The sequence below is a fragment of the Rhea americana genome, unplaced genomic scaffold, assembly GCF_003343005.1.
Source record: "Rhea americana isolate MKP2758 unplaced genomic scaffold, rheAme1 scaffold_161, whole genome shotgun sequence".
NCBI lineage: Eukaryota > Metazoa > Chordata > Aves > Rheiformes > Rheidae > Rhea > Rhea americana.
In genome coordinates, this window is record NW_028185717.1 from 1,848,336 (window position 1) to 1,867,891 (window position 19,556).

At 45.4% G+C, this 19,556-nt stretch overlaps 1 protein-coding gene and 1 long non-coding RNA gene across 8 annotated transcripts in view; one reads left to right on the plus strand and one right to left on the minus strand.

The window, feature by feature from the left end:
• NEDD4L (NEDD4 like E3 ubiquitin protein ligase) overlaps positions 1 to 19,556 on the plus strand; it is a 161,684-nt gene that overhangs the window by 57,224 nt on the left and 84,904 nt on the right. For 4 of the 7 annotated variants that reach the window (XM_085300176.1, XM_085300177.1, XM_085300178.1 and 1 more), the window contains exon 1: positions 3,932 to 5,183. In XM_085300176.1, coding sequence (XP_085156302.1) covers positions 4,005 to 5,183 — 1,179 coding nt within the window. In that variant the 5' untranslated portion in view covers positions 3,932 to 4,004. Of the gene's footprint in view, positions 1 to 566; positions 621 to 3,931; positions 5,184 to 19,556 lie in introns of those variants that run through there. The other 3 variants (XM_085300180.1, XM_085300181.1, XM_085300182.1) reach the window with 1 other exon arrangement.
• Positions 2,381 to 3,888, minus strand: LOC146598530 (uncharacterized). The gene is made up of 2 exons (XR_014895261.1): positions 3,819 to 3,888; positions 2,381 to 3,302 (listed from the first exon to the last, which is right to left on the minus strand). It is a non-coding gene; the product is annotated as an uncharacterized LOC146598530 (long non-coding RNA).

Consider the following 19,556-nt stretch of genomic DNA (forward strand, 5'->3'; position numbering starts at 1 on the left):
GGCGGCGGCGGCGCTGCGCGCCCCTCCCGTTCCGCAGCTCCTCGGCCAGCTCGGAGCCGGGGCCGTCAGAAGCAGCGACGGGCCGGCGGCCTGGCRCAGCGGCGGCCGCGAAGCTCGCGTTGAGGGCGAGCTGCCTGCCCGCGTTTCGTTTGAGCGTTGTGGCTGTAAAGCCGGAAAACCCAGGCGCGCCCGGCCCGGGGCCTCCTGCGCACCGCCGTTGAGCTGGCCGCTTCTCGCGGCCCCCTCTGCGGGCGCGAAGGCGGCGTTACCGGGGCCCCGCTCGCCAGGCCCGTGGGCCTCGTGGCCGCGTTCGGCCCCTGGCCCACAGCGGCCGAGTACCTGCGCCGCCGTGGAGCAGCGCAGCCGCGGCGCTGCGTCGCCGAGCAAAGGCCCTGAGCGCTCGCTGCCGCTCTGCTTCTGGTTGCAGTGTGCCGTAGGAACACGGCGCTCCRGCGTTGCTCCTGTTTGTTTGCCTTGATTTAATCACTGTATGACCCAGTACTTGTATATCATCTTCATAAGGCTGGTGAACCCAAAGTGACGTTATTTCTTGAATTTTCTCGTAGGTAAACCCAACCAACCATCGTCTGCTGTTTGAAGTGTTTGATGAAAACAGATTGGTGAGTGCTTGTCTTGACCGTGTTTTATGAATCGTAATCAATGAAACAAAGCTGATGACAACGCAGTGTATCTTAAAGGTGTATTTCTGTCTRTTTTATATATAAGTATACTAAGGAATGTAGGATGAAGCATAAAAAACACATATACAGACTAATAGTCACAACATTAAAGAATTAAAACAAAAGTAGCACCCTGCTGGGCAAGACCAAAATGGTCCTTGCTAACCTAGTAATCTGCTGGTGTAATCGTAATCGTGTTCTCCCGCAGGCTTCTCCTGTGCGAACTGGTACGGTTACGTGTTTCTGGTGCTGCAGGGATTCCAGAGAAGTCTTTTCAAGTCTTACTGCTTGTTACTTTTAATACGATTACATAGATAAAGTTATCACGCAGACGTACATGGAATAAGTGACACCATCATTCTGGACAGAGTAGATTAAGTATATTACAGCAATGATATACTGGGTGAATGACTTTTCTCCATGTTCTCTCCTGAAAATTGTAGTAGCACCCCGTTGTCTATGAGATAAAGTACTCGTTTTTTTGGTTGGGTGCAATATGTTCTCCACTGAACTTGTTTGCCTTGTGAAAATACGGATCAGCGTATGAAGATCTTTTTAWTAAAAAACGAGAGCAGTAGTATGCAAATATCTATCTTTTAAATATATATTATTTTCTTCTGTCTTTCTATTAAGTGTAGAGTGAGGAAAGGCATGCAGGCTGTAGTGTCCTACTAAATAAGGACTCTTAGCCAACAGATGATGTCTTAGTCTTGGGTTAGGAGGAAGTAAATTGGTAAGCGTGTGGCAGCATGCAGGCAGAGTGGCCTGCCAGCACAGTCCCGTTCCTCCCGATCTTACCGGAGATCGGCTCTCCGCTCTTGTGAGGTACGCCCGCRTTGCCAGCTGGCGCCAGCAAACCTTGGGGCAGCAATCCTGTRCCTTAACCAAGAGGCAGAATGTCTAAGCGTGGGCCCAGGGCTTTGCTGGCACTGCACACGTCCTGGAAGATGAGTGGAGCAGGTTTGTGTTGGCCTGGAGGGTGTTCAGCTCCCACCACCTGTTTGTGGAAAATACCTGGTCCTCTGCATGGGACAGTCACCTGCACAAGGCAGGTGAGGAGCTCGTGGAGGAGGCTTTGCTCTTCCCTGCRGAGGGCAGTGGCAGGCACAGGGAGATCCGTATGCGCCACGGAAGTGGCGACGGTTCAGAAAAAAATTCTAGTGCTGCTACACAGTGGCAGCTGAGAAACGACAGCTTTGGTGATTTTGTTTCAGCTATACTGCTAAAGACCTTTAAATTTCTATATGTGGTACTGGCCTTACACTGGCAGTGTCGACCCTTCTCCATCATCAAATCCTTTTCTGGTTGTTTTGGTGATGCCGCCTCTAGAGACAACCTTCCCTTGACCCAGCTTAGGATCCAGCACCCTGCCTGTAGAGGGTCTTCTGAGCTGTTGACAAAGGAAGTACATTGAGATGTTTCAAGTAGCARATTTCCATCAGTGATTTGAGACTAATTTATGACTTGATATGTACYGGGGCCAACGTGCTGTGTTTATAGAATGAGGAGGTGTTTCATCAATCGTTTCGACTTCACGGTGAAATACTTATTGTCGGTACTTGTGGTTTTGTTTCTTCCTTACATCCCCAAATTATCAAAGCACTTCCTGAGTCTGCAGTACATCCTTTCCTTTCCTTTCTCTCCCCTAGTCAAAACGGAGAATATTGGATGCAAGCTTAATCATCAGTGCAAAGAGACAATTTCCTTGGATAACACATTTTATTTGGAAAATTAGATAAAATAATGTAAACACCTGTGCTTGTGCAAGGCAATCTAGAGTACTGTTGCTGTGTAGAAGCTATTCGTGTTTTTCTTGTTGGCTTAAAGTCCACCTAAAACAATAGGGAATTGTACTGTCTCTTGGCAGTTGCATCATTTTAAACCAGCTTCCACTTCTCTCGTGATTGGTCATTTTGTGTCTTTTGAAAACAAGCTGCTTGCAAGCAGAAGTTTGAATGTCTAGGTAGATATTGACCCTCTACCCACAAGTTTTTGGAGCTGCTGACAAAACTTGTGGTTCTGAGCTCCCAGAAGAGCAGCAGTCTATTTATTAAATTGAAGCTCCTCCGTCTCTTTTCGTAGATGCATTTTTTGCTAAACAGATATTCTCTTTTGGTATATACTAACAAGTATTTTATGGTGAGCACACACTTCAAATCTGAGTACCCGTAGACCGTGCACTTTCTGCATTGTAATAGAGCTGATTTAGGGTGTTTGTTTTACATTTTGGTGTATCCTGTCCGTCCGTCTGTTCTTCTGAGATCTTTTGGCTCTCAGTGAGCGTAACTGTACTCCGTGCTGGCAATCGCGCCTGCGGTAATATTGCGAACTTTCTCACTGGATGCCGGCCAGCTTTGGGCAGAGTTTCTCTACGGTGTTTAAGACAAATCAGTACAAAACAACATGCAACACCCGTCTCTGGTTTTCACTCGTCTTCGCTCCGTGGTAAAGCTGAAAAAGAAACTTTGTCTTCTGCTATCTTGCACATTTCTGCTGTTTCTATTCTGTGAGAAATCTTTGCCGTATGTAAGGTTGCTTTGCTTGTTGTAATTTTTCATTTTTGAAAAGGGCTGCGTTAGGGTAGGTTGTATTGCGTTCGGAGGGACAGGGTAAAAGTTGTGGCTTTTTAAAAGGCAAGAAGTTTGTTGTTAAGCATGCTATGAGCACCGTTAAAAATTAAAAGCGTAACCGTGCTATATTTATTCACGTTCTGCCATGGTAGCCTAGTGCTGTAACACACACCAAAATGCTAAGCTTGAAGTAATTTTTCTCATTTGCATGTGGATTTGACTTGAACTTTTAACACTAACTYGGAGCGATTTTGCCATAGTTAACTTTGTGTGCATGTGCTTTATACGAATGTGCCTTGTGGATGTGATGTGGTTTAGATTTATAGCAGTGCCGAGGGTGTTTGCTGCCTTAGTCAGCTGCGAGAGCTCTCCCGCTGGGGCCGCTCCTCTGATGGAAAAGGAGCAGCTGTGAAGGTGCTGTTTCAGGCTCTTGCTGGCATTAACCCCCCCMCACACACACACAGACACACGCTCCCCCCAGCAGCTCCCTTTGGAGGGGGGACGGGGCCACGTGACTCCCACCACCCTACCCTCTGTCACGGTGTGCAGGAGCGCTGATTGCTCTTACCCAATCATGCCTGGAATGCTGCTTGCCACTTGGGCTATTTCTGCTATCTGTCGCTATCAGTGCTGCAGTGCTAACAGTTTGGCAGATGGGACACTTTTTCTTGGAGTTTATGCCTTTGGTTTTTAACTTCTGGCAGTGCCTGAATTGTTGCTGTTCTCCCTCTCCTTTTCTTCTCCCTGTAAAACCATGGCCCATCGGCTGCGGTTTCATTTTGGCTCTGGGCGAAGCAACACAGCCCCTGAATCGGAGATCCTCGACCGGGAGAGAGAAGATGACTTTTTCATGGCATTCCACACTTTGCCAAGAAGAAGCAGTCCTCACGGTTTTTCCCGACACGGAGCAGATTATGGTGGTGGTGGTGGCGACTTGCAAGAAGTGGGCTCCTTAAAAAGGAGTACATCCATGTTTATTCCCCAGCTGCTGAATAGCATTGACGTGCGTCCAACGAGAAGCTCGTCTATGCAGATCTCTCTTCAGCGCAAAGCTGTGAACGGCTGTGCTGATGAGTGTGGAACCCCGGGATCTCCTGAGGAGACACTTCCATGTAAATTCTCAGAGTTTCCGGAGCGTTATGCATCCCCTGTTGAAAACCGTTCTCCTCCGCCTAGCAGTCCAGAGGTGACTCCTGGAAACTCTCCACCCAGGCTGGCAGAAGAGCTGGGGCAGCAGATCAATGGGACCGTTTGCTGTAATCACAGAATATTTTGTACGATCCCCTCTAACAACCAGAGCGATGATGCTTTGTCTACTACCCAAGAGGATGAGGCGAACGAAGCGTCTTCAGGTCTAAACATAAGTGGTGTGAGGATTCAGCATCGCGCTTCGAGTGCAGATGTGCCCCAGGTGACTGTGCTACCTTTTGGTTCTGAGGCTCAGAGTAATGCTCCCAGCCCCGAACCCCGGCGCTGGTCTTTGCAGCATGTGCCAGATATGTCAGCAAGTTCAGGAAAGAAGTTCTTTGTTCTTCAGCTACAGCAACCGCAGGCGAGTGGTACAGGTACAGGGGGTGAATATAACTTTGGTTTTACTGGAACAAAAGGGGACCGATTGGTGAGGTATCCGCGGATACGACTGGAGAGGAGCACTTCCTACCCTGTCCAGCCRCGAGCGGAACAGGTTAGCCCCACGGATGATGGGGTGGATTCAGAACTGCACGGAAATGGCAGGAGCGAGTCGGAAATGTCCAGAAGCAGTTCAGTAGAGAGGATTCCTCCAGGGCAGGGACGCTTGTTTAAAATCAGACCAGATCAGAACACGAGGCAGCAGCACTTCCGAATCCTCGTGACCCGCGGTCCAGAGGAGCAGAACCAGGCTGCTGGTACGGAGGGTCGCGGCACCCCTGCTCCTGCCGCAGCCAGCACCGCGGTGAGTACGCTGCCGAGTGCGCTCCCTCCTCTGTGCTAGTAACGTGCAAAATGTCCATACAAAGGCTGCTAAACTTCAGGCAACTGAAGAGCTCCCATCGTTAGTGCTAGAATGTTCTGCATTTCTCTGGAACAGGCCACAAATCATCTCTATTTCGAATCTAAAATAACTTCGCTCTCAGTTATGATTACATCCAGTGTAATATTTTGAGATCCTAGTGTCTCATGTGTTACTTAGTTCAGTGTTACATCAGCTGAAAAGATTTTAAAAAATCAGAACAACCAAATGTTGAGCTAAATAGTCCGGTTAATTTTTCAGATTGGCAAGGCCTTGCAGCATGAAGAATTGTGCTTTGTTTTTAAAAACAAATACTTTGGCACCTTCTAAGTATAACGTACACATGTGTGTACCTCTGCACAATTTAAAAACGTGTATTGTAACGCACCAGCAGCTAAGGCTGTAGAAATTGTATGGTAATTCCAGTGAAGAGAGTGACTTTGCTTTTAAGGTACCACAAAATTGGAAAAGTTTCTTTCTTTAAAAAAATATTTTTGCTTTTGACCTTCTGTGAATTAACAACTTGTCACATGTTTTGTGCGCCCCACGTCCTGATCAAACAACTTGTATCTTGGCACCAGGTAGTAAACTGGTCCTGGCGTTTGTTTGCTCTGACTTTGCGTTAAGGTGACAACGTTCGTCTTCCAGTTCTTTTTGCTTATAACAGGAGAGGGTTGAACTTCTCTGTTTTTCAACCATTTTTGAAAAGACCTAACCAGGGATAAAACTTAAGGATTTAGATAAGTCATTGGCTTGAATTGCTTTGCTGTGCAGTTTAACACTAGCCGCTGGAGTTTGGACGCTCGGGGATGCTGCGTGGGGAGCAGCGAGGGCTCCGTCTCCAGCTGWGGAGACAGATTCCCGCGGACAGGTTTCGGCCTTCGTGGCTTGTGCGCTCTCGTTCTCCTGCGCTTGATTTCAGTGAAATGTAGCACAGAAAGACAGCTGCTCGCTGCAGCAAGGCTGTGTGATGACTCTGCAGCTTTCCCAGCAAAAAGCGCTTAGTCTCAAAGTTATTTCCGTTGTAACAGTCCTTTCAGCCCTTTCAAAGACGGTGTGAGTAGAAATTCACAAAATGTCCGTAGGCTTTTAATTAAAAAAAAAAAAAATCAAAACAGAGTCTGTACAGCACGTGTTCCTGCCAAAGAAATACAAGCTTCGTTTCAGTCTATACTAGCTAGCGATTTTGTTCGGCTGGTAGTGTGTCGTGCTGCCAGCCGGAGAGTGTTCCAGCCAGAAAGTCCGGCGTGCAGAAACCTTACTGATCTTTTTTCTTCATTTAAATTCCATGTATATAGTGCAATATGTGAGGTGTTTTACTCTTTTATCTCATCCTAAAAAAGATGATTTTGTTTTCTTTTCTCTTTTCAATTATTTTTAATTTCTTCTGCCTGTAATTTTTGACTGAACTCGTCTTTAGCTGGAATATAGAGTTACTTTAAGATACTAAGGGTATTTGACTCTAGAATTTGGTGAGAGAAAAGCCAGCTGCAAGGTCTGACTCCAAACGTAGTTTTCCCGAAGCGCGGTGTTAGATCTGGAGTTTCATTTGTGTCTCTTAGTCTGCATACTCAATTGATGGGATTCCTTAGACACCATTCAACCTTCTCTGGAGTCTTCACAGCTCATGTTTACCCACATTACCACATTCTGTGTTTGAATTTCTGTTTTCTATTTATTATTTTCTGTTCCTGTCCAATAATAGCTRCATGGAGAACTGCTATAAACAATTATTTAAGTAGTTGCAGTGGGTCAAACCCAGTGGCAAGTGTCGGAGGTTTGTGCGGCTTGCCGAGATGTGCATCTTCGCCCTGTGTCGCTGCAACAGTTCTCTCTTTCGCAAAGCGTGACCCCCCAAAATCGCTGCTCTGCTCTGGTTGTACCCTAGGCATACTTCCCAGAAGAGAACTRTGACGTTTGTTCCTATGTGCCCTTAGTTTTACTTAGCGTGAGAAATCAATTTAGTGAGCCGTGGAGCGTGGCAGTCACAGAGGCACCCGCTCCAAACAGGACTTAGATTCTTCAGTGCAGAAAGTTTCAGAAATGGAAATTCAGTAGAAACATAAACATTTTTCTACTATTCTAGTTTTCTTGTATTTTTGTTGACCCCGGAAATGTCTTGTATGGAGGGGAATGGGCTAGGCCAGTTGCCGTAGGAAATGTAGGCAATAAAAACAGTTTGATGAAAATCATACTTCATTTATGCTGAGATGTCATTTTTAATCTTCCCCGTAGACTTTTTTGAAGGAGGATCTGTGATGCTGAGGAAGGGTGTGTGAAATACTTGATCTGTTAAGCTAAAGGTAAAAGTTACTGTGTTTTAAAGTTACTGAGGTGAAAAAGAAGAAATCTGGACTCTCCCAGTTAAGCTTGTTTGCGTGTATTTGATTGATATAGGGCATGGGCCTGGGGCTGTAAGCAGCAGCTGCTACAGCCTTATTTATCTTGAGTGAAAACATTCATGCGGGCGTCTGCAGTCCTGCTGCAACCAAGTGTTTATGACCTTTCAAATATCTTCTGTTTTAGACAGAAGTGTTTTGGGGCAAGCAGGATGTATTTCATTACAAGTTATTATAAAATATTAAGTAAAACAAGAGCTTGCACCCAGTCTTTGAACATTTTTATTTGGAAGCCTCATTACAAATTCTTTTGACTAATMTGATTTTTATATATGATGCAATGGGCTGCTGCTGAGTGTGTGCATATACTGTGGCATATAACAAATACATTGTTTATAATTAGGGATCTGTGAGTGCTAATCTGTATGTGTGGGAACCACACTTCAAAAATCCCACGTATTGGACAACTGTTTAGAGGGCTACAATGGCATCTTTGTTGGGGTGAAAAATACAAAGTGCCCTGGCAAAATATTGCAGTAGTATTCGGATATACTTAGTTGCTTAACAGAAATGATAACACTAGACCTCTGTAGTTCTACGTTTCTTACAACTGAGCTTTTATTTTCCTTCCTTCCTTYCTTAGACATAATTTTAGAATAAATTCTGTTATGAAAGTATAGAGAATCTAATTACGCTTGTGAGATAGCAGTTGGAATTGGGGCGTCTAAATTTACGTGGGGTAGTTCAGGATGAGCAGGGGGGCGCGATGCTGGGGTCGGAGGACCCGACGACTTTGCACGGGCGCCGCGGAGGGGCCTCGGCCGGCGGCGGAGGGGGCGACGTGCCCGAGCTCCGGCCGCGCCGAACGCGCGGCTCCGGGCGGATTACGTGCCGGGAAGGGCTGCGGCGTCCCGCGCCTGCCCGCGGTCGGGGCCTTTCCAGCGTCCCCTCCCGCCGCCCCGATCCGCGGCGGGGGCCGGGGTGTCGGCGCGTCGCTCCCGCGGGGCCCCTGCCTGTCGCTGGGTGGGAGGCTACGGCGGGCTTTACGCTTAATTGGGAATAATTTTGATAATCTGGAGTGGAGCCAACTCCTGAAGTAGACCATGTAGAGGGAAGGCAGAGTTGTCTGCTGGAGTCCTACAACACGAGTAGCGAGCGACAGCGGCGTGGCTCCGGAGGTGTTGCAGGCTGGGGGAATCCGAATTCCTGTACAGAACTGCCACAATTAATTTCTGTGCACCGTTGCTTTTTCTGGAGGGGATGAGCGCTGCTCTTGGTTCCGTGGCTCTCCTCGCCGTCTTGGGTAGCTCCGGTGATGTCTCTTGCGCGTTGCTGTTGCCCCCTGCTTACGTTAGTGTCTTCGTGTGATGCAGAACATAATTCTCAAAATGAAAAGCTTTCTTTTTGAAAGAAGAGCTAGCAGTGCACTTTTAAAAGGGCTACCATTAGGTAAACCACACAGTTTAAAACTCTGTCTTGTCTTTTATCTCCCACCTGGAGAGGTGAGTTTTCTCTCTTTTACTGATTATAGTGGATACCATTTATTTGTGGGTTTGTCGCAGGAGAAAGCCCCGTCAGCGAGACTTCTGATCAATATATGGAGAACTACTGGTGCTGGTACTCAACGAAGTTACCAAAACACTATCTAATGCTTAGTTGTCTTTTAAAAAAGTCACATGTTTCTGCTTTATTTAGGATTAAAATATAAGTTTAAAGAAGTCGACAGTTTTAGTGACCTTTCTCACACATGAAGCTCTACTACAATATTTCTAGGTCTGTACAGCTGACCCATCAAAGTAACGGCAGCAGCTTGTCAGAAGAGGGATGTGAACGTGATGTACTGWATCGTATGTTATCAGACAGAGTGAAAAATGCCACTTCACTGGTCTCAGAGATTGGCTTTATTATCATCATCCCAATTTTTGTCAAAAGCTCTTGAAGCACTGTACCACAGGGCTATCCAAGATAAGGAAATCTTGGGATGTTTCAGTTTGACTTGGCAAAACAGGGATCTCAAATGAGGGAAATGGTCATTATTTGATTTTACGCTTTGGAAGCAAAAATACAGTACATTTAACCTGACTTTGTTTTTTATTTAAAGGAAGACAAATACCATGCTTTTGTAGGAGAATGTTTATTCTGTAGCCAGAGTTTCATCGGCTGTTTCTCCTAACCGCCTACGTGCTGTGGGTGCCAGCGTTGGTGCTGCCGCGCTCCTTTCTGGGGTGGCTGCGCGTCGGCGCGCTGCTCGCCGAGCTCGGGAGAGGGTGCGCGGAGTGGTGTTCGAGGAGGAAACGTCTCAGGTAGCTAAACCTTCGCTGCAAGGTGTAACGCAAATGAAGTACCTGTTGTTTGCAGTGCTGTGAAGCTGATGGCTTCCCAGAGAAGCTTTGCTTGGCTGCATCTGCAGACCACGCTTCCACCACCGTACTTGCTTTCCTGATCCCTTTCTTTCAGAGCTCTGCGCTGTGCCTTGGACCCAGTTGGGAGCTAAGAAAAGAATTTCTTAGCTGGCAATTGCATCTTGTAACCCGACCTACCTCCAACACTTCCTAATGAACAAGTAGCAGTTGCCTGTGCTTGCTGTGTGCCCCGTTTTGTTAGCGGMGTGCTATTTTGTGATCCTGCAAAAGGGCAGTGCAGGAATAAAAATGCTCTGTATTATCACCAGTGCAGTTTGCAAAATAATGAGCATTTTTGGTTAATGTGACTTTCACTTCTGGATTGATTGTTGTTGTTTTCTTCTTTGGTACATAAGCTGATCCATTTGGGCTAATAAAATCCATTAAGAGCTTTACCTTTAATGTTTTGATGTGAACTAAGGCAAATTAGAAAGTTTCTTTCCCGAGACAGGATTGAGAAATTAAGTGGATTATGTGTTGCTGATCGTCACACAAAAATCTACTGGATATCTTTAAAGAATAAATTTAATGAAAAGGATTTTTTTTCTTTGCTCAAGTAAACATTGCAAGAGATGATTTGTTTGAGCTTACCTAATGCAATACATTGAGATAGAGATTATAATTTTGATTTTTATGTTGCTGCTCTTGCTGACTCCTCTGGTTGTTCACCAGCCTATTCTTGATGTGATACTCAGTACTTCATTTTTACATTTTTCATCATCTTYAGCTGGCCCTTACTCTGGTGTTTTTTCATTAAGTGTAGGAAACAGTGGTGGTTTTTTGTGGAGAAGAGGTATGCTCGCTCCGCTTATAACTTCTAAACCAAGTCTTATGTGTCCAGGAACTCCAAAGAGTTAAGTGGACAAGAACAGGGCAGTCCTGTCCCTCATGAACATTTGGAGCTGTTCAGAGTCTGGGTTTCCTGTGGATGATGAGCTGCATGAGAACCAGCGCTCACTCCAGTGAGCGCTAACACGAAGAATGACAACGTACTTAGCATCAGAGGGATTCCTCCTGTCTGTCCACTCATCCGTCCGTCCAGATACAGTGGCAATTAGCTGTGTAGAAAGTTAAATTTGGCTGCACTCACACTCCTGATGTTGAGAACATGACGCTTATGGTTGAGCTATGCTGAACTGTTTGTGCTCCCACTTGGGGAGCTGAGTGCGGTACGGAGATTTAAATGGCACAGAGCAAGAAGTGGAGATTGTTAACAGTTCGTTTGCTGCTCTTCATCCTACCAGGAGGCTTTAAAGATTACCTGGAACAGAAAGCAGAGGGTTGTTTCAGAGGCAGATGCTGCTTTCCAGGTCTCCTCAGGAGAGCTGAAGCGGTGCAGCTCGCCCACCGCGGGCCTGGGAGCCCGGGGGCGTGCGGAGGGCTCTGCGCCTCCACGAGCCCCTTCGCCTGCTGGGGCGCAGGCCGCTGATGCTGCGCGGGGAGGTTCGTCTCGCGTGTTGCGCGCGTCTGAGTTAGACCCTACTGCTGGGGTTGCGGTTTGGGCTGTAACGGGCTTTTCTAGAGCGTAATGCGTGTGATCCTTAGCTGGCCGTCCAGCTACGGTGAAGCGAGCGCCGTGCTTCCGCCCTGACCGCCCCGCCGGGCACCCCCCGGCCTGTCCAGGGGTTGACCTTCTCCCCCTGCTCCTCTGCTCTGGCGTTCGCCGTATTCACAGGCTGCTGTGGGTCCCCCTCGTACGGGCAATTTCTGCCTTTTTTCTGGAAATCACCTGCCCCCCCTTGCTTGCCCTTCCGTGGAGCTCGCCGCGGTTCGGGGCTCCGGCCGCGGCCCGGGTGCTCCGCGGGGGCAGTCCGGGGCCGCTTGTCCCGGTAAAGCGTCGGAGAGCCGGGGACCAGCAGCGCTGTCTGTCCCTGCCCGCTTCCAGAGTTCCCCGGGAAACAGTTTGGGATTTTATTACACTTCACTGTTGGAGGTTTTATTTTTTCTCCCTGAAAGCCACATCTTTTGCTATTTCTCTGTAAAGAAACAAGAATAAAGCGCTGAATAGAAGAGCTGGAAATATCATGTCTGTCTCTTTCCCTTTTATTTCTTCTTCTTCTTCTTCTTTTTTTTTTTTTTATAGCAGTAATAAACCATTTGCTCCTGCATGGAAAAATTGTATGCTGAGTTTCAGTACACAGTGATCTCTTTAAAGCTGAGTTTATAAGGCCCTGAATTTATAATGGAATTGCTGACACRGTCTTAACACTGAAGGTGCCAGGCGGAACAGTGTCAGCATGGTTGTAGCCACGGAAAATTACAGATTATAAAACAGACATAGTGTTAATTGCTTTTTGCAGTGTTCAGCTGTTTTTTCTATTTGAGGAAAGCTGTCAAGTAATGAAGAATGGACGTTTTTTATGACTGTTATAGTTCAGGAAAGCTATTCTAAATCCAGATTTTATTCTGTTTACTTAGTTTCAGAACTAAATCACTTTGTAAAATCTATTACTGCAAAGATTTGTCTAAACTCTAATCCTTTTTTCTATTTTTTTTTTTCATTTAATAGGGTGGCATGGTAGCCTTGAAATGATAGCAGTTGTGTAGGAAAAAAAGTCAGTAAAATCAACAGTAGGACCATGCAGGTTTCCTAGTCACCTTAACAAAAATAAATAAATAAATAAAAACTTTACATATATATCACTTTCCCTCTCTCTAAATTCTGTGACACTATAAAGCCAGCAAAATTTTGACCTGTCTTATGTAAGTGGAAAAACATAATTCTTGAGTTAAAGGCTCAGCCGTTAACATTACCAAAATAGCATTCCTGTTTTCAGGTTTGTGATGCTGATTCCTCAGGCCTTGAGAAATAAATTGGTAGTATTCCGGAGATGGAGGCCCGYAGGAAAATCTGTTTCTGATTAGGTCAGTTGTGCAGATTGTGCACGGCGCTGTACAGTTGGGTGTCAGACCAGCCAGTTTTTCAGCTGCTTGGGTGGAAAGCTTCCTCTTCGATTTCAGACTATTCTGAAGAGAATTAACCTCCCTGGTGAGCAGCGTTTCCAGGATGTATTTGTGTGTTCTAGGAAAGAATGAGAGAATATAAACTTTACAAGTGGAACTTTCATCTCCAGTAAAAGGGAGACAGAGCTGTAGGTTTGTATATGCTGACTAGTGCATACATACTTTCCTTCAGTTATTTATTTAAGCTTACGTTTTTAATCCTCTTGTTTTAGGAATGCGTAATATCAAAGAATAGATATATAACATTAGTTTTTACAACAAATTCAGACAAAGTAACAGGAGCATACTTAATCAGCATTAATTTGGGCATTCATCGTATTGCTGGTTGCACAGAGATGTAGACCTCTGGGGTGTGGAAAGTTGGGTGCTTTATTACAGAGAGCTGGCTACTGTGAAATGAAAAAGAAGGGTATTCATCAAACATTGAGAGTCCTTCCAAACAGAAATTTAAAGACTGATCATAATCGTCCTTGAGAATATTATCCCTAAGTTGTACCTGAAGTTAATGTTTAAAAAAAATTGTCTAATTTTTTCCTCAAAACCAGATTTTCTCTTTGGTCTATTTTTGAAATTATTTTTGCTACACATCCAGTAAGTAAAGATTAAAGAGTAAAGTAAAAGTGTTTTTTTTAAAAAAAAAAAAAAAAATAGTAAAAGCAAAGAGCTGGTCATACCAAATTAGGGGAATAACATAGCAGTATTATTTAAAATTTTTTTAAAAGTCAAAATTAATTAAAATATTTTCATGTTGCTAAATGTAAAGCATTATTAAAGGTAAAAATTATATCCATTAAGTTCTGTATGTGTCATCCTGGATGGTGAAAAACTCACCAAATGTAGTTTTTGTGCATTTTAGCAGTGCTACATTTATCTTGTAGAGTACCTGTGTTGTAAAAATTTTAAGTTACTAATATGCTAGCCACTTATTTAATTGAAATCTACTTCAAGCATGATTTTTTGTTTCCAGAATACATTTCTTTGCTCCAAATTCCATCGAAGTGGAACTAGCTCTTATTGCTGAAAAACTAAACAATCTTCTTCAATTTTCACACACGCAGTCTTGCGCTCTTCCTCTAAAGATTTGGAGGCGGCGGCTCTGCTGGTGGCTGTATTGCTCACACTTCATTATTTTTAGAAACTCTATCAGAGCGTGCGTGCCTGCCAGCACACTGAATTATTATAAACGCAAGTGAGCTACGCTTGGTGGGAAATGATTGCAGCGGAGCTGGTGATGCAGCTTGCAGTTACGCGGCAGTGTGTTTACTCGCATAGAGCTTTTCAGATTTCAGCAATCCATAATAGACATTTCTAGCCTTGGGCAGACTAGTGGCGTTTTTGCGTATGATTGAGTTGCAAGGTCCACATTAGTTTTAATGGTTTCTCTGTGGTTTTTTTTTTTTTTTTTTTTTAAAAATGGGTGTGAATTAATGCCTTTGGGCTAGCCGCAAGGAGCTGCTGATTGCTGCCTCAGCCCAGGTAGTGAGCATTTCTTTTGAAATTCAGAAGGCTGCGGATGGCATGTTGTGACCTTTCAGATGAGTTAATTCTTTTAAATGAATGASATAAATGCAGCTTTAAAATGTATTCAAACTTGGCTTATTTGCACAATATTAGCTACATTAATATTGAGTCCAAATGAGATATTTGGCAAAACACCGGTTGTCAGTATTCTTTTCTTCTACACCAATGGAAATTTTAATCTGAAATGTTTCCTTTTGGAGCAACATATTCTTTCTAACTGACAAATACACTGGTGTATTTTGAATTTCTCACCTTATGAGTCTGCATTATTGTGTCTTACAGAATCTGTCTTTTGTCTGAAGGTAGGAATGTGTGTAGTCTTGCAAACATTTAGTATGATAAATTGATAGGATGAATGAATTTCTCTCCAAATATTCCAATATATAGAAGCGTGGAATTAGAAACCGTTAGCCAGAATATGTGACGTGCTTGGTTAGGAGCATCAGCCTTGTGCTTTTCAGGTCCAGCACGCGTGTGACGGGGCCGCCCGAGGCTTTGAGCGTCGGCGCTGGCGGAAGCGGCGGTGACGGGGCTCCTAACCCGGGAGCACGCCAGCGCGGCGCGTGGCCCGCGTGCGCCGGGGCTCTGTTGCAGGCCGCCTCGTGCCTTGCGAGTCGCTTCAAACCCGTACGGGAAAAGCTGAAAAAAACGCGTGAACGCACGGCTTTCTGCAGGTGGGCTGGATCACCTCTGCGGGTCGCAGGCGGCCGTGCCTGGGGCGCGTCCGAGGGCGCGGAAGGAGGAGCGCGGGGCGGCCCGGGGCGGGCAGAGCGCCCGCCGCGGCGGTGGGGCCGCCGCTCCGTGCCCCCTCCGGGAGAGCCGAGCCGAGCCGGCGGCGGCGGTAAATAGGTAAATTAATTTTCAAATGCTCATTGATTTGGCACAAAATAAGYACTTAAGTTATAAATTTGTGAATTGTAAGTGGTAGGCTCACAGAAGATGTTCTTCAAGGCACGCTAGCTGTGCTACAAGCTGACTCCAAAATACCAGTGTACGTGAGCGCACACACGTGTTGCCAGCCTCGCCGCCCGGCCTGGAGCCGCGCGGGGCTCCCGTTCCCTGCCCACGGAGCTAAAGCTCGCCAGGTAGACCTGAGACACCAGCTGAGCGACGGGCTGTGCGGTGAGGACAGCAGAGGTGTATCTGCGTATGGTCCTCCAGCAGGTCCAGCTAATTTATTTTTGTCACGCAAGTTCACTGAAGATTCAGACAGCAGCCTGGGATTCTGGCAGGTTTGTGTGATCTGAAGATGCGTGGCTAGCTCTTAGCGCGTTGGAGGGTTAGGGGCTTGCCCTTCCCTTGCGCGTGACTCGAGGGACGCTGAGCGAACGTCCCTTTGACGTCTCCTCCTCGCCTCTAGCCTTCCTAGGCTGCCCGCCGCGAAGCAGGAGCCCGGCAGCGGAAGCTGAGCGGTCCCGGCGGCGCGGCGGCTTCGCGAGCTCGGGGCGGAGGCGCAGCGGATGGGGCGGCAGTTCGCCCGCTGCATTGATTTACATTCCACAGMAACGTTGCTGTTGAAGCTTTCTGCCCGATCCCGTGATGAACCTGTGCGTTGTGGTTCAGTAAGCGCCTCRGAGGTGGACAAAACTATTTTAAGTTGAATCCTATGATTTTGAATATTGGAAAATTAATCTGACACTAATAACGTAGCACCAAGAAAAAAAGGACTATCAGAAGTTAAAATAAAAAGAGCATGAAACATAATTGTATTTTATGTGTAATTTGGAGCCTAAATGATTTTATGCACTTAAAAACTGAATGTAAAAGATTAATAATGAAATATTCAATTGTATCAATGTAAAACAAATTCTGTTTCTTTGAAATCAGACTATATACTAGCCTTTTAGTTTTTAATAACACGTGCAGCATGAAATGCAAAAAAGCAACTATTCAGTGCACATAAGTGCACAGCCAAAGCAGAAYGCCTTTTCAGAAGTGAATGCAGTTGTGGTGGTAGTATTTGAGATCTATTGCACGTTTTTTATTTCCTGTACTAAAATATGCCTGATCTTAACTAAGCAAGCGAAGTATTTATTGTTCTTTGCAGATGTGGGCTTTGCAGGTAATGATGTGCTAGCTGAGTATGGAAAAATCTCACAGTAACCATAACTGGCGATGGAGAGAGCTGACATTAAAGAATTATTTTTGTCTGACATAAGCATTTTTAAAAATCTTTTTGGAAACAGCTGCCCTAATGCAAAGACCTTTAAGTGAAGGCAAATTTWACCTGCTTTGTATTTAATGACCAAAGTGACAACTAAAGCTCTGTGTGCAGTGTCTTACTGTTGACATCCCCACAGTGAAGACTGTGGTGGCTTAATCTTAGAAAAATTATCATTGCCTTATCTTAGGTTTTCTACATGCAAATAAGAAAAATAAGAGAAACAAGAAAAAAATGGAGAGGAAGAAGGGGCCCCACTGGGGAACTTGTTCGTTTTATTTAGAATGTAAATGCTGTGAATTGCATGCAGTGAATTAAACCGCACAAGTTTGCAGGACGTCTCTGTACTTCAGAACATAAGTATTTTAATCTCCATGAAAGAGATGCATCTTTGTCCCACAGTAGAATCTAATATCTGTCAAATTTATGAGTCTGCTTAATTCTTGATTAAAAATTAGGTGAAATTTCAATACATGTTTATTGATTTGGAATTATGGCAGGGAAAACTGAATAATCCTATCTTAAATAGTTCCTGTATCATAGAGCTAAAAACCCATGGAAATAGGGAAGGAAACTAAACTTTCACTGCCGGGCGCGCAGCCGGGCGTTTTTCTCTCCCAAAAACCTGGCGCAGGGAAGCAGCGGCTCCCTGCTGCGTGGGAATCGCAGGCGTCGGCGTGCCGCCGGCGAGCGCGGCGCGGGGCACGGGCGCGGGAGCTCCCTGCCCAAGCCCCGCGGCGCGGCGCGGCCGGCGCTGGGGAAGGCCCTTGCCCGCGGGAACGCGGCCGGCCGAGGGCTCCAGGCCGCCCCGAGGAGGAGGAGGAGGAGGGGGAAGAGCGAAGAGCGCCCGCACGCCCCGCTCGCGGCGCCGAGCCGGCGTCCGCAGGGCTCGGGCGCCGTGGTCYCCGCCGCAGCCGCGTGGTCCCCGCGGGGCGAGTTTCGGGGAGCGAGGAATCGGCAAGGGCTCGCTCTTGCCTTCTCTTATTCCTGAATTTCACGGGAATTAGCATCTCTAACCAAATATTTATAGCAAGTTTTTCTGGAGTTTCTGGCCTTCTTACTCTGCTGTAATGAAATTTAAAGGTATACGTCAGCTCACTGTGCCAAATTTCAGGATACAAACGAGCGTGTGTTACTTCTTTTCCCGGAAAAAGTTAGCAGCTGATTTTAAAAAAATATGTGCGATATGAAGCGAACTGTTGAAGGTTTTCTTTTCTGTTCTTTACCCTAAAAAATTACATTACCAGTTACACTAYTGCTTGTGAATTTACATGAATCACTGCCCATCGTAATGACCTTGCAGGAAATAATTCTGGATTATCTATGGGAACTTATTTTTTCTCTAAGAATTTTTATCTCTAAGAGTTGATTAAACACAAATTGTCAATAATCTGAGTTGAGTTTTCATAACTTTATAAATTCCAACAAAAAGAAGTTATATTACAGAATGAAATCATGCRACATGACTGGTGCAATGAAATAGTTAATATTTTTCATTTCCATTTTCAGTATATTTTTCATTTTCTTTTATAACATTTGAGCYAGGATAAAAATACGGGTTTTAATCAGCTTATGCGCTATCCGAAAGGTCACTTCAGAGGAGCAGTGAAGTCTAATAATAGCATGATTCGTCGAATGATTCAAGGTGTAAACTGGGACAGTTCATTCTTCCTCGCCGCAGAATGCCGTTTTGGTTGAGCAGGGGCCGGAGCAAGGTGCTTTAGGGCGGGATGGCCGTGTGCTTCAGAACTGGCAACGCGAAGACCAGCCGGCGGCACGATCGCGGCTTTTCCTCTTGTTACTCGCAAATGGGTTATTTCTGACCTTCAAAACCTACCGAGTAGAAGTTTCTCRAGGAAATTCTTTGTCTTGCCAAAAAGGAAAAAAAAAAGTCTTTGATCATGTATCTTAGTAAAATGACAAATTATTTTAAGAATTTAGAAGTGTTTTTTTAGTTAACTGTCCATTAGTTGGCATTTCAGTGGCCTGAGCATAAGCTAGTTTTCTAATTTTTCTCTAATCTGTTCATGACTCTGTTTTTCCCCCATGCTGTGATAAATAATGTGTAGTGTGTTTTTGCTTAGGATACACATGGCGTTTACACTTCTGACAAGGTATYTGTTCTTGGGAGTTTTTTTAACATTAGAAAAACCATTAAAGCAAAAATATTGTTTCAGATACTGCCAAGTGCAATCACGTACAGTAGTGTTGGTGAGATCAGACGGATGGTTGGTGCAACTTGCTYGGGGACCTTTGGGAAATTTTGTCCGAGTGATGCTCACCCTGACTCTGTTAGGGCCTGCTTCTCGGCCTCCTGGGAGTTTCTTTTTTTTTCTTTTTTTTTCTTTTTCCTTCTTTTTCGTTATTGTTCTCCTGTTTAATCTTGGTCTGTGATTCTTCTATCAGCCGTGTACCCAACACGCTGCATCACGGTCCATGATAAACATGTTGCTCGGACTGACGTAATACAGCTGAATACGTGGGGAAGGTGCTTAGCAGGACTTCTCCTTACTTTAATTCCTGGCAATTTAGCGGACACAAACACAGCGCTCAGGAGGAGCAGACTTTTAAAAATACTGTTTGTTATAGCTCYTTTTTTTTTTAAGGCTGGTTCTGCGTTTTTAGTGGGCCTGGGCCAGTTACTAAGGTTTGGGTCTCTGCAGCACAGCTGACAGCGACACACCTTCAGCTACCCCAGGATAAGGAGCTTGGAGATCAAGGAGCTTCAATGCTGGTAGCYGGCCATAACTGATACGCTCCCAGCGGGAACTGTAGCTTGTATAAATGTTAGTTGTTTGTCTGCCCGTACAGCCAAGTATTTTATTAAGAGTTCACAAGGGGTCAGATAAACATTTAGTGGCTTTCAGAAACTGTCTCTGGTCATCTGAGCACGTTGTGTTATGTGGTCAAGTTACAGTGAATTTCAGGG